Source organism: Haliotis rufescens, unplaced genomic scaffold (genome assembly GCF_023055435.1).
Source record: "Haliotis rufescens isolate VD_foot unplaced genomic scaffold, xgHalRufe1.0.p SCAF_4, whole genome shotgun sequence".
Classification (NCBI taxonomy): domain Eukaryota; kingdom Metazoa; phylum Mollusca; class Gastropoda; order Lepetellida; family Haliotidae; genus Haliotis; species Haliotis rufescens.
Genome location: NW_025964112.1, coordinates 53,611,430 through 53,625,654, shown reverse-complemented (window position 1 = coordinate 53,625,654; position 14,225 = coordinate 53,611,430). Strand labels below are relative to the sequence as shown.

At 42.2% G+C, this 14,225-nt stretch overlaps 2 protein-coding genes across 2 annotated transcripts; both read right to left on the bottom strand.

The window, feature by feature from the left end:
- Positions 1 to 200: 200 nt before the first annotated feature.
- On the bottom strand, positions 201 to 1,682 carry LOC124110979 (multimerin-2-like). The gene is made up of 2 exons (XM_046470501.2): positions 1,274 to 1,682; positions 201 to 629 (listed from the first exon to the last, which is right to left on the bottom strand). The coding sequence occupies exons 1-2, from the start codon at positions 1,557 to 1,559 to the stop codon at positions 244 to 246; spliced, it is 672 nt and encodes a 223-aa protein (XP_046326457.2). The 5' UTR covers positions 1,560 to 1,682; the 3' UTR covers positions 201 to 243.
- Positions 1,683 to 3,640: 1,958 nt separating this feature from the next.
- On the bottom strand, positions 3,641 to 14,225 carry LOC124110983 (calmodulin-like). Its single transcript, XM_046470505.2, has 3 exons — positions 13,834 to 14,225; positions 5,737 to 5,831; positions 3,641 to 4,203 (listed from the first exon to the last, which is right to left on the bottom strand). The coding sequence occupies exons 1-3, from the start codon at positions 14,191 to 14,193 to the stop codon at positions 3,771 to 3,773; spliced, it is 888 nt and encodes a 295-aa protein (XP_046326461.1). The 5' UTR covers positions 14,194 to 14,225; the 3' UTR covers positions 3,641 to 3,770.

The following is a 14,225-nucleotide window of genomic DNA, read 5'->3' as shown; positions in this document are numbered from 1 at the left end:
TTCGAACAAGTCACAGACTCTGACCAACCGATTAAGTAGCCTCCTTCGAAAAACGTTGGTTGCTGGTGGCCAATTCTGACCCTGAATCCCAACAGGGACATAACGTTTAGACAAAAAACTAGAAATGTACCCAGACAGTGGAGACAAGAGCTTGGAGCTGCCTATTCAATAACGATGATTTATTCAAGGATAGAAAGACATTTTCAGATTGACATTTTATTTAGCTGTAAGCCGGATATGATGCTACACGCTATGCTGATGGATCAAGGCTCCCCCATATGTAGAATGTCGATAGTGCCAGATTTCCGAAGCGTATTTGTAGCTCTGAAACCAAACCTTTTCCCCTTTCTTCACCTCTGTGGCATACGTAAGACTGACAGTATCGGAGCCAACCGCGACCGCTATCTGTGTACCCTCCTTGTACAGAACCACGTGGATGCGTGCTTTAGGGGCGATGCTCGCCCAGAACAGGTAGGTGCCGGACACGGGAGCTTCAAATACACCAGTAGGAGCGTGGTACCCGCCACCATTGTTTAGAGTAACTGTGTCAAACTTGAAGATTTGACTTGCTTGGACGGTGTGCCCTGCTTTTTCATTCGATACTTCAAACGCAACGTTGGACCTATTACCTGTAATGTCAATGTGATTAGTATTAGTAGATGTAAGTGATAGAGTACCTAACAGCACTTAACAGTACCTAACATGATAACACGTTCATGTATTGCATCGGTGGGGGGGGGGGGGGGGGGCACGGGGGGCCCAGTCGTCTAAGGCACCGCGATTCGCTGTGCAGAGTTGCGTCCCTTGGGCACGCCAGAAACCTATGATTGTGGGTTCAAATCCCGGTTCGCCATGATTATGTTTCTTGTTATCTAACTCACTCACTGACCCTTCCAGATCTAATGTCAAACATACATGTCCCCTATCCCCTTCCTATCCCTATCACACTACCATCCCCAGTGTCTCCATACATTCCTGTCATAACCCGTGGACAGTTTGATACAAATACACTTGGCAAGAGTGAGTGATTGAGTGAGTTGTGTTTAACGCCGCTTTTAACATTATACCAGTTATATCACGGCGTGTCAGCTTTATATGGGAGGAAAGCCCGAAGTGATGCAGGTCTTAGACGTTTACCACTTCGGTGAAACCCACGAGAACGGGTATGGTGCTGACAAACCTAGACACCCCCCCCACACACACACACACAAACACCCACACCCACACCCACACACACACATACACTTTGCAGGAATGTAAAAGATTCACTTACTGTACACATTGGCTTCCTGCACGGCAGATCTTGTTTCCATGACGGTGGCGTTGACGGCCTGTATCTGACGTCTAGTTCTTGTACTTTCAGACTTCAACGTCCTAACTTTGGACTTGAGGGTCTCCACTTCAGATGATTTAGCCAGGCTAGCGAACTTCTGTTCCAGCAGCAGGATGTGGGTATGGACACTCTCCAAGTCCACAGTCCCATCTGGTTTCTTCATCGGTGCAATCAGAGCAGAGGCCGAAGCCATCAGTGCTGCCACAACATATACCTGTACTGCCATGGTGCCCGCAGTGCAAATGATGGAGTGACGCAGGATTCATTGATATCCTGAATATTGCAATAGGTGTTACTTGGTCGACGTCACAACATCTGTTTCAGTGCCATGTGACACTAGCGTAGCTGATGCGATAGAGTGGGTATTTATCGACCAGCCTTGTTCAGAGAAAACATGAATGAGATTCAGAGGTGTTTGTTTGTTTGTTTGTTTGTTGTGTACCACCGCACTCAGCAATATATTCCAGCTAAATGACGGCGGTCTGTAAATAATCGAGTCTGGACCAGACAATAAAGTGATTGACATCATGGTTACGATGACATGAATCAACCAAGTCAGCGAGCCTGACCACCCGATCCCTTTAGTCGCAAGCATGTGTTGCTGAAGACCATACAACCCCGGATCTCCACGGGTTCGGACGTTGAAGTCTGAAAGTACAACAACTAATAATCAACTGAAATTCCTGGCACATTTAGCTGACATGTTGTTTTACAACTGAAATGCTGTTCACGTGGCAAAACACTCTTACTCAGTGTCATGTCTATTTACTATCAACATAAACAATAGGATTAGAAAAGGTTTGGTTAACGGCTCGTGTGAGTATGCAAATGGGTATCCGATCTTGTTTGTTTGTTTTTTTGTTGTATAGCGCCACACTCGCTAATGTTCCAGCTGTATGACGGCGGTCTGTAAATAATCGATCTACGCAATTGGGACACGATGACATGCATCAACAAAGTCAGTTTGCCTGACCGTCCGATCCCGTTCGTCGCCTCTCACGATAAGCATGGGTTGCTGAAGACCCGGATCTTCACGTGGTTTACCCGCTTTTAGCAAAATTCCTGACAAATCGTCAGGAATGGATTTCCCAGATTCGGCGTGACCAGCAAGTACCTAAACATAGTACTGCCCTACCGCCTTTAGATAGATACACAGACTTTATTTCCTCCAGTATTGAAGATACGTCATATAAGACAGATACATGACTATACATGTAAACTAAACAATACATGTTATCTGTCATAGTGAAGGGGGTATGAACAAATGCTGCCACTTGTTAACATCATCAGAGAGTCGTAACGTAGTTTCGCCCGATATATCCGACTCGAGGTCTTCCATGCAATCAGGCAGTCCGCTGGGAGGATAGACATGATAACATCATCATCAGTCGACCAAAGGTCAAGGCAATTCACACCGGTAATATCAAAAATATTTTCTATCATTTCTTTCTTTCTTGCATATTTAGAGTATACATAACAACGTGTATGACTGTGTTGTGGGTTACAGTTCCGCAATAGCATTCTAGCGACTAGACTGTAATTATTTCGTTCTCTTCGTCTAATGTCCGACTATAAATATCTTCTTGCTCCACACGCCATGGTGTAGCTGCGACAATAAATTATGTCTAATCACCCAATCACTCTTAAGATTCAAACGTAACTCATGGTACTTACATTTTCTTTAAAGGATCCAGAGCTCCAGATAAGCTTTTGGTGTTGTGGGTATTTTACCCATGCATTTAAAAATCATTGGGTATCAGTAATTCTATCTGGGTATTCAAATTTCTGTTACCCACTAGTTTTACACACGTGGGTATTTAAGTTAAATATTTATAAACACTATTCATCTAGTCCCTGCAAACTGGTGTCGTGTTGGTTCGAGAGCTTTATAGGACTCAAAAATACCCGATACTTCCACAAGAAAGTGTGATGGCAAATGATTGTGATGTAACTGTCATCGTGGAGTTTGGCAAGGTTGACGGAATGTCCGTATTTGTCCGTTGCGTATTTGATACGCTTGGATTATATTTCATTGCGTATTTCTGCATTTCTAATGCGTATTTTACGCAGACACGCAGCTTATCTGGAGCTCTGGCCGGATCTGTTAATTATAATGAGCAAGTAAGGTTGTACGCCGCTTTTAGCACTATTCCAGTAATATCTCGGCGGGGGACACCAAAAATTGGCTCCATACATTGTACCCATGTGGGGATTCGAACCCGGGCCTTCGGCGTGACGAGCGAACGTTTTAACCACCAGGGTAACCAACGCCCTTTGTTAATTATAGGAAATGAGAAAAAACACGTCTGATTATAAATATCTTTATTAAATATTTGATTCAATATGAGATATAATACTGATTGGTCATAAGATAATAAGGAGGAGAGAAAGACATTAAGGTAAAGATTGTGCTAGAAGAAATCTCAAATCATCAACTTTACTTCTTTACTGGTTTCTGCTGGGTCCATACTTTGACAAATTCCTCATAATTAATTTTCTTGTCATCATCCTTTACCCATGCAATTAGCAAATCAGATATTTTTTCAGCTTTGATGTTGAGATCCGCATCCGACTGAATGCTTTTGATGAGTTCATCTTTTGTAATAAACCCGCTGCCATCTCTGTCAAGAAGACGAAATGCAGAACGCATTATTTCTGCAGTCAACTGGATACCAAACACGGCCAGGAATTCTTCGTAGTCGAGCTTCGAGTCGGCATCCTTGGCGAGAGCTTGTAGAAGTTCGGCAATTCTTTCGGAGGAGACGTTGAGTTCGGCCAAAGTTTTAGTGGCGTTGATGACCTCATCCCTCGTGAGGAACCCACTCTTGTCCTTGTCCAGGATCTTGAAGGCGCGCCTCAGTGCCATTTCCCTGGACAAGATGAAAATATTAGGATAAAACAAATAACAAGAGTCATAAGGAGATGAAGTATGCCCCCGATCTGGTACCCCACTTTCACCATCATACTGATCTGTATAGCCAGTTTCATCAAGAAATATTCAACAGCTTTGGAGTTATGCTCCGGAAAAAACACTGCCCTCGTTTTCTGTGAAGTCTAACATGTCGTCATGGAAACATAAACAAATTTTTAAAATCCCAAATCATCAAAAGGTACCAGTTCACCTATAGACTGATCTGTATAGCTAGTTTCAACAAGAAATATTCTACGGTATAGGAGTTCAGTTCCGGAAAAGGATGGACGGACATGCTGATCGCTAATCCCCCTGTTTTTTTTCTAAAGGGGAGGACAATACTGTCTTTCTACTAAACATGATTTAGTGATAATTTTTCGGAATGAGTGTGTGAATGCTTCGCGTTTGACGTCACTTTCAGCAATATCACCAGAAATGGATTTCACACAGTGTACGATTGTCGGGAATCGAACCCGGGCCTTTGGTGCGACGAGAGAACGCTTTAACCACTGAGCTACATCAAAGCCTCTTACCGGAATGAACAGAACCAATGTCAAACGGATCCGGACTGTCTACTCGCCGACCCCACTAAACCATCAATGCATAATCTCCAAGCTGTAGCAATTATGTGACGATATAATCCGTATTAACGCCGCTTTGAACATTATGTCAACAACACTTCATAGTATCGGTTTGATGTGGGGGAGAAAAGCCCGAAGTGATGCAGGTCTTGGGCGTTGATCACCTGGAGCACGGGTATGGTGTGCACAAATTAAGGATCATAGGTTAAATCTGAGATTCGAAACAGTGATCAGCGCTACTAAGGGACGCAACTCTGCACGGCGAATTGCAGAACATATATTTACATAGGAACTAGTGGATCCCTCGTTCTGAAAATGGCTTTAGCTTTCTTTGTTTAGTAGAAAATAATGCTATATGTAATAGTTGCTAACTGGATTTTTTTTTAATTTAAAAAAGAGGAAAATCCTTGCAAATTCGACATTCAAGTAGATTCATGACATAACATAATTTTTTTCCGCCCATATGTCCAGTGACCAAACAGGAAAATATCGCACTGAAAGAAATGGGCAGTTTCTACGTAATGTGTGAAAGTACACCTCATGCTCTGCTACGGCAATGCTGTTTTTCATCACTCGACTGGGATTTAGGAATCAATGCGACGAAATTACGACGCGTGTTCATTCAATCTGGATCTTTGGAAAAATGTCCTGAAATGTGAGTCGACAATTGGGACAAATATGTGTGAGTAACATCTCAATTCGCTGACTTGGTTGATGCATGTCATCGTATCCCAATCGATGTTCATGATATCAATCACTGGATTGCCTGGTTCAGACTCGATTATTTACAGACCGCCGTCATGTAGCTGGAATATTGGTGAGTGCGGCATTAAACAACTAGCAAACAAACAAACGAACACAACTAGACACACAGTCCTTGTTATAACCGGGCTTTTTACTTAATTACGTACTTCATGGCACTTCTGGGGATCTTCTTAATGGCGGCCATGTACTCGACAAGTGTCACCTTTCCATCCTTCGTCATGTCAATTCCATCGAACACTTTCTGCAACAAAATAGTATCACAATTGAATGTTAGCATACAGGCTTCGAACTGATAATCTTTTATCTGTACAGCCACATTGAACGATACATGTTTTACGTCAGTCGGAGTATAACATCTAACAGTCTAGCCAAAATGCAAGAAAAATGTCTTTCCTCTAAATGAAAGGGACAAAACCCTTTCCATGTCCATAGAAATCTCGATAAGAGTCGACTGTACGATTCCACTACCATGAGCATGTGTTTGTGAATCAATATCAAACCGTGATGATACCAGGTGTTTGCGAAAAGGTGAGCGTATCCTGTCCCAACGGTGCACCCGTCGTAAAAACACATGCAAAGGCAAGTCAATTGTTCACCTAATAAATCGACACCGGCATGTCCTATTAATTTACCGAATAACTACCCACTGTCCCACGTAATGTTTGACCTATTTCACTGTTAAAATATTCAACATCACTTTTAGGAAGATGTGCATACTTCTCGTGGAACATTGTCCTCGGCAACATTGCCTGTCGTAAACTTCCGAATTACACCATCACAGAGAATGTTAAAAAATGCCATTTATGTTTCGCCATCATCGCTCCCATGTTGCATCACTACGGATTGTCAAGATACGGTTTTAGATGTGTGTTTTTTATTGTTTGATGAGGGAACTTATATATGTTATCATAATTTTAGGCAAAATATGCGTTTTCAGAATTATTACAATTTCAATTCCGATAGAATACGGCTATTTTATATGTTAGTTTAAGTGCCGAACGCGTTAAAGACAGTAGTTAACAGTACGTATTTTAAAAATATGCGATGTTCATTTTAGAAGCATGTCTTCGTTTTAGCGTTTAATACAGAATTGGAATAGCAGTTTAAACTATTGTTTCCAGAAAATGTTTCCGTCCACAACATTTGCCTCTCAACAAAACAATGTGTCAGAGACATTATGCCAGTCCCCGAACATCTTCCGGAGCCACGGAGTTAACTCACTTTAAAAGTCTAGTCTCCACCCTTGCCGAACTAGGCTGGAATTCCTGGGTTCGATCGTAGCACCACCAGTGTCTATTACGGGTTATGTCCCTTCTTAGCTTCTCCTATGGACCAATCAGATTCCACCTCTCGTATCACTTGCATTTGCCTTTAAAAAAGGGCGGCGCCCATTGATAATCATGATCTATATTGTGATAACACGGGTCTTACATCGCGAAGGGTATCAAATCACGTGAGCACCTTGATAAATAACATGAACATATTTGGAAAATATCTGTTGAAAACGACTTGGCGGCACACCTGCTTTGCCAATCCTGCAAACGACAGAAATCTGCACGACAGTTTACGAACCGGATATCGATTACGTTGCGAGATTTTGATTGGACTATACATAGACTCGTTAGTCATGCCAAAATGTAACTCTATAATACCAGCCTTGTTCGGCAAGGTTTGAAAACTGGACTTTAATAGTCAGTTAACTCATTTGCCTCGGGAAGATGGTCACCGAAATGAGATTACATACCCTAGAAATGTACTTGTTATTTTGTGGTATAAAGAAGTTTAAATTTCCTTTTTCTTAGATGTTTTAACGTGTTACGAAATTTGACTGAAGATTTGTTTGTTTGTTGTCTAACGCCGCGGTCAGAAATATTCCGGCTGTATGACGACGGCCTGTAAACAATCCAGTGATTGTGCGAAGTCACTAATAAGGAGATTCCCAAAAGAAGCTAGAATAGTTAATGGTCGGTATCCGTGGTGTTCATCATATAATGGTTTTATTACACACTGAATAATCCCTTTTTCCAATGTTTCAAGTTTTTTTCATTTCTAACAAATCATGTAAGAAGCTCCAACGTGGCCGAAAATGGCATAACTCATTGTTCGCTACGACATATAGCAAAACTCAGTCGTCTAAGGCGCCGCGATTTGCCATGCAGAGTTGCGTCCCTTGGACACGCCAGAAACCTATGATTGTGGGTTCGAATCCCGGTTCGCCCCGATTATGTTTCTTGGTTTGTAAGCAGCATATTCGTGCTCTTGGGCTTCACCGAAGTGGTAAACGTCTGAGACCTGCATCACTTCGGGCATTCCTCCCACATGAAGCTGACACGCCGCGATATAACTGGAATACTGTTAAAAGCGGCGTTAAACCCAACTTTCTCACACTCGTGTGGATGGAATTCACAATACGATATTTTACGAACGTTTCGTGGGGTACAACACTCGATCAAAGCGTTCTAAGTCTGACATACTGACCCTGAAACAAATACATCCAAAACAACCCATGCAAGTCGATATTTGTGGGAAAGTCCAGATTACTGCAGTATCTGAAAATGAAGAGAGTCTCTGGGCTCCTTTTTATTATATTTTTTACAGAAATAATTTAAGAACTGTTTTTATCTATGACATATGTTCATTTCAGACTCAAGATGTTAGTTAGAAGCGTGGGTTTGACTTTAGTGTTTGTTTATTATTCACGTCGTACTCACAATATTCCAGTTGTTTGATGGCAGTGTGTAAATAATCGAGTCTGGACCAGACAAACGAGTGATATTGTGAGCAACGCTGCACCCCGTCGGGGACGGATGACACGCAACTACTCCATCTATTAAGTCGAAGGTTGCAGGGGACCCATTCGAACATCCGGAATCCTGGGTTGTTAGATTTATTATACTCTTTTTTTGTCCGCTGCCACATGTTACACTTTCTGTATTGTGAACATTGTGTTGACGACGCTTCGACCTGATAATCTATTATCTGGGTTGCCATAGATCGCAAACTGAACGTTATGTTTTACGCTAATCGGAGTATAACATCTAAACGTTTAGCTGAAATGCGAGAAAAATGTCTTGTTCTCTAAAAAGATATAATACATTATAACTGGCATCAACATCTCCAATTAAGATATCGAATTACTATGTTTTGATCGCAGTCGATCCGTCTTCAGTAACCCATGCTTGTCGTAAAGGCAACACAGGATCAGATGGTCAGGCTCGCTGACTTGGTTGATGCATGTCACTTGGCTGAGTGCGGCGGCGTTTAACAGCAAACAAACAAACGAACTGTTATTTCACTACTGAATAATATCTGATATATCCAAACAAAAACAACCCTTCAGTATCGTGGGCTATTCTTTCAATGTTTCCGTTTCCTATGTCATCCCAATTCCGGACCTATGCTTGCTGTAAAAGGCGACTATGCTTGCTGTAAAAGGCGACTATGCTTGCTGTAAAAGGCGACTATGCTTGCTGTAAAATGCGACTATGCTTGCTGTACAAGGCGACTATGCTTGCTGTACAAGGCGACTATGCTTGCTGTAAAAGGCGACTATGCTTGCTGTAAAAGGCGACTATGCTTGCTGTACAAGGCGACTATGCTTGCTGTAAAAGGCGACTATGCTTGTCGTAAAAGGCGACTAACGGGATCGGGTGGTCAGGCTCGCTGACTTGGTTGATGCATATCATCGATCCCAATTGCGTGGATCGATGCGCATCATATTAATCACTGGATTGTCTGGTCCAGACTTGATTATTTACAGACCGCTGTCATATAGCTGGAATATTGCTGAGCGCGGCGTTAAACAACCAACCAACCAACCCAATTCCGGACAGGTATGTAGTCTGGAGACGCCCTGGTTCTGTATAAAAAAAGAACGTTAACAGGTAATTGAATCACCGCGCACACCGTTTCGATACATGCCTGCACAATCGGCTATCTCCGTCAAACTACGACAGCATCCGTTTACCAAGATCCGTGATCCGCTCGGTGTGTTCAGATTGTAGACTTGCCCACATGCGGCAGTCAACAGAGAAACCTTGAACTTTGGCGGGATAGGATTGATGGGTGAAGCACGCGCCCCTGAACGCGCCTAAAATAGCAATGCGTGATGCATCATCAGGTACTGGTGTCGGGAAATATAAGACTATCACATTTCTCTGGAATGGTAATGGGGTGCATTAGCAACGGACGACAAATTTACAGCCTTCCACTAATTATCTCGCCATGTTCGTGATAAGTCGGGCATCTCCTGTATGCGCAAAGTGAGAAGACAGTCTTAGAAGGGTGATTTCTGTTTTTTAAATGCTGACATTGTTGATTATATATTGTGATGAAAAACGTTCTTGATATAATCTTTAATATGTGTAATTATTCTTAAGTACTTAAGTATCATTTAGATAAAGAATGCTGAAGGGAGAATTCGTTTTAGGGACTCGCCATTGAACGTGGGGGGAGGTGCGATTTGTATGAGGAGTTTATCATATTCATCACACACACGCGCACGTAAACACGCACGGGCACGCACACACACACACACACACACACACACACACACACACACACACTGTGTACACATCAATCCTTCTCTGAATAATAACATTTCGGGGTGAGAAATAAAATAAGATACCAATACAGTTGTAGAAATTATAAAAGAAACATCTACATGATGTAACATACATGATAATATGACGAGAATAATTTCATTTTGTTTCAATGATAATTATATAAAATTTGTAAGAAAATTTATATTAAAGGCACCAGGTGACGGGATGTTTTGAAGAAGTCAAACTTTATTCGAAGATCATGAAGTGAGCTTGAGTGTATGACGTGTAGATTTCACTGTGTTATAGTGTATAACGGGGTTTTACAGAACTAGAAATATTGCGCCCCAAAATTTAAAATGGGGCAAATGATTTGCACTCTGGGTACCAAAGGAACGCAATTACGTCTGGTTGAATCATTGAAACGGATTCATTTGTAGCATACATTGTTAAGTTAACGGAACTTAATTCTTAATATATAAGACGTTCAGATGTTACTCACTCATTCACAATTGTGTTACAAACGGGAAAATCACCCTTAATAATTAGATCAGGGCTTCAGAGAAAGTGGAGTGGTATGACGTCATGGAAGAAATACGTTCCCCATATGGCGAGTCTGTAGACATCAAGTGGGGAAAGGTAGTGAACCCATGACTTTTTTCATTGCTTGGACCCCCAGTAAGCATTTTTCAGATTCTCCAGGGTTCACAAATAAATAGGCCCCAGTAAATCCCTCGTGTAAGCAGAGACCATAACTATTATATGGTCTCTGGTGTAAGCCGCAATATTGGGTGAACTCCGTATTCAGCACGAGTAAGTGAGTGAGTATGGTTTTACGCTGCTTTTAACAATATTCCACTTATATTACGGCGGGGGACACCAGAAATGGGCTTCACACATTGTACCCATGGGCTACCCGACCGCCCCGTATTCAGCATGAACATTAATGGGTGTAGAGTTATGAGTAGCATAGTTAAATAGATAAATAACATAGGGCTGAAGATATTAGAAACGTGAACAGATGGAAAGGTTTGTTGACATTAAGCTTTACGTTTTTATGGTAGACCATTGTTCTGGGCCCCGTTTTAATCCGATACCCGCCTTATGGACGGAATTTTATTATTATTATTATTTTTGTTATTGTTATTATTATTATTATTTACAGATTAAAATAAAAAATGCAGCAAAGAGGTTTTGGGTAATCCTGGCACAGTCAGGATGGTTAGGCTCATCATCAGCTCAGGGCCCTTGCCCCCTCTACACGCAGCCCAGACAGCGAATGGGGCTTCTCCCAGGAAGCGCTGCCTAGTTAAACCCACTCAGAACTTTTCGGTGAATGTGAAGACTCCCCAACACTGCAGCCTTCTGCATTACCCAGATTGTCAGAAGGGCTGTATTCATGGTAGCAAACTCGGGTACTCTCCCAATGTCAGTCAACAGATTGGGAGTACCAAACCTAAGGCACCGAGAACAATGGGGAGTCGGACAACTTGGTACTTGGGATGCAAGCGTGACATTTCGAAAGCGAGGTCCGCATATTTGCCATGTTTTTCCTCAATCTTGTCAATCACATTAGTGTCAAAGGGGACAGATAATTCAATGATATAAATGATTTTATTGGATTTATCAAAAAGGACAAGATCAGGTTTGTTGGCCTGGATACGTCTGAGGCTGTAAATGAGCCTATTCCAAAGAATTTTGTATTTATCATTTTCAATGACGCCCTCTACATATTCCGGGTCGTACCATGGGTGGACATCTGGGTCAAGACCACAAGCATGGCGAAGACGGTAATAAAATGATCGAGCTACACCATCATGTCGCTTAAGATACCGTGCTTGTTCCAAAGCTGGGCATCCACTGACAATTTGTTGGACATAAATTCATTGCATAATCTACATTTCATATTAACAGTTTGATGCAAAATCGCACATTGACGGTTTCGAGTGGGAAGTGACTGGTGCTGATCAGCAAACAGAAAGCCTTCTGTTTTACTTCAGGCCAGCCGACTTCATCCAAGTGAAGGACTCTGCAGGGTTGCTGATCTTCTCAACACACTGCGCATAAACTCGATGCAGTGGTCGTTCGGAAAGCCTCTCCTTGAAAAAACTGAGTTAGGGCCGACTTGATATGGCACTTCGCTTGGTTGACACTCATTTCTGTACCGTCCAGCAGTACAGAACCATCAACAAAATCAACACCGACATTGAGATTATGTCCCACATCTTTGGCTCGTTTTAGAAAACTGTGGAATGCCTTGTTTTCATCATGAGTCTTGACATGCTTCACAAGGGGATCATCAGACAAATAAATGTGTGCAAAAGTGCACAAAACAAAAGAGCCCCACATTATTATTATTATTATTAGTTACTCGTTAGATGGCTGAGATATTGCCAATTCGACGTTACATTTTAACTGACTCACTAGATGCTATTATTATTATTATTATTATTATTATTATTATTCAATACGTATCGGTGATTCGTTAACCCAGACTGGATCCGTACGGATCAACAGGGTTTCACTGTAAACGAACACGACTATGTAAAAAATATTACTCGAAGACAGATGTAACCTTGATACATCCGATGATTACTGGCAGCTGTCTAGATTCTGCCCGCGGCCTGCAGATGGCGCTGTGCCAAGGTGCGGCACGTACAGATATGGTGTAGCATCCCTTCCTATCATTAACTCTCACTCCATGGTGTATGGCCGTGCGATATAGTGCGCAACTAATGTTTGACGTTCTCATCTGCTTTGTCGATTTACTTAGTCCTTGGGACAATACTGTCGCCAAGCAATAAAAGTTGTCAAAGAAGCAAGAAAGATATTGTTCTCATGACTGACGTTCGTGATTATCAAGGTCAAATCGCGTACTGCATTATTTAGTTCGTAAACTATCTTAGAAACGTTTCGGCATGATACAGAAAGCTGACCCGTTACATCATAACAGTACTAATTTCTAAACTGCATCGTACATATAATATTACGTTAAGTCGACACCATACTCAGTTCAGAGATAAATAATGTTACGTGAACACCTGGTGTCACCACTGACTTCCAGTGATCGGTACATATAATTTTCAATATTTGCCCATTATGCCCGTCGGAATCTCGGCGGATAATCGAGACTGGTTATTCTCTGGCTTTGCGTTAATATTTAAGATATGTCAGGTATGCCGAAAACTATTTGAGAAATGTGTATGTTATGTACTCCTTCAACAGAGTTTATCGGTAGCTGAATGCATGAGTAGGCATAACATTTTGACAAAGGGCCAATTCGTTTTTGTTTGTTGTTTAACGCCGCACTCAGCAATATTCCAGCTATATGACGGCGGTCTGTAAATAATCAAGTCTGGACCAGACAATCCACTGATTGATATCATGAGCATCGATCCACGCAATTGGGATACGATGACATGCATCAACCAAGTCAGCGAGCCTGACCACCCGCCTCTTACGACAAGCATTGTCGCCTTTTACGGCAAGCATGGGTTGCTGAAGACCTTTTCTCATTTTCATCACTGACATGTCATCACTAAGAATACTAAAGCACATCAATCAGATGATGCTGTTCTTTTAGTCGTGTACTTCCTTATTGAAAACAGCAGATGAAACAATCCATTCACAGATGTTGTGAATAACCTAGCCAGAATTGGCACTTTCACTATGGCAACCAGACCTTGTGACGTCATAGCTTACCTTGGCTTCAGCTTCGCTGCCGCAGAAACCTCTGTTCTCTAAGACAGTTTTCACCTCAGCAAATGAAAGATTCCCACTTTTGTCCTTGTCAGCTTCGTCAAAGTCAAACTTGTACTTCTCCACTTGTGCTTGGGCCCATTCTTCTGTCATTTTGGGAGTGGTGGTAACTTTCGGTGCAGCTCGCACAACTTTCGGCAGTGTTGTAGGTTTGGGTTGGGATGTTTTCTGAACGGGAGCTGCTTGAGTGACTGGTGCGGCTGCCGGTTTAATTACCTGCGCGGGCTTGGGAGCTGGTGGATCCGGATTTAGCTGTATATAAGGCTGCAACAGCTTACCGATGAAGAAAGTAGCCGACAGCATCTTTGCCCAGCCTCGCTCTCACTGTTTGGGTA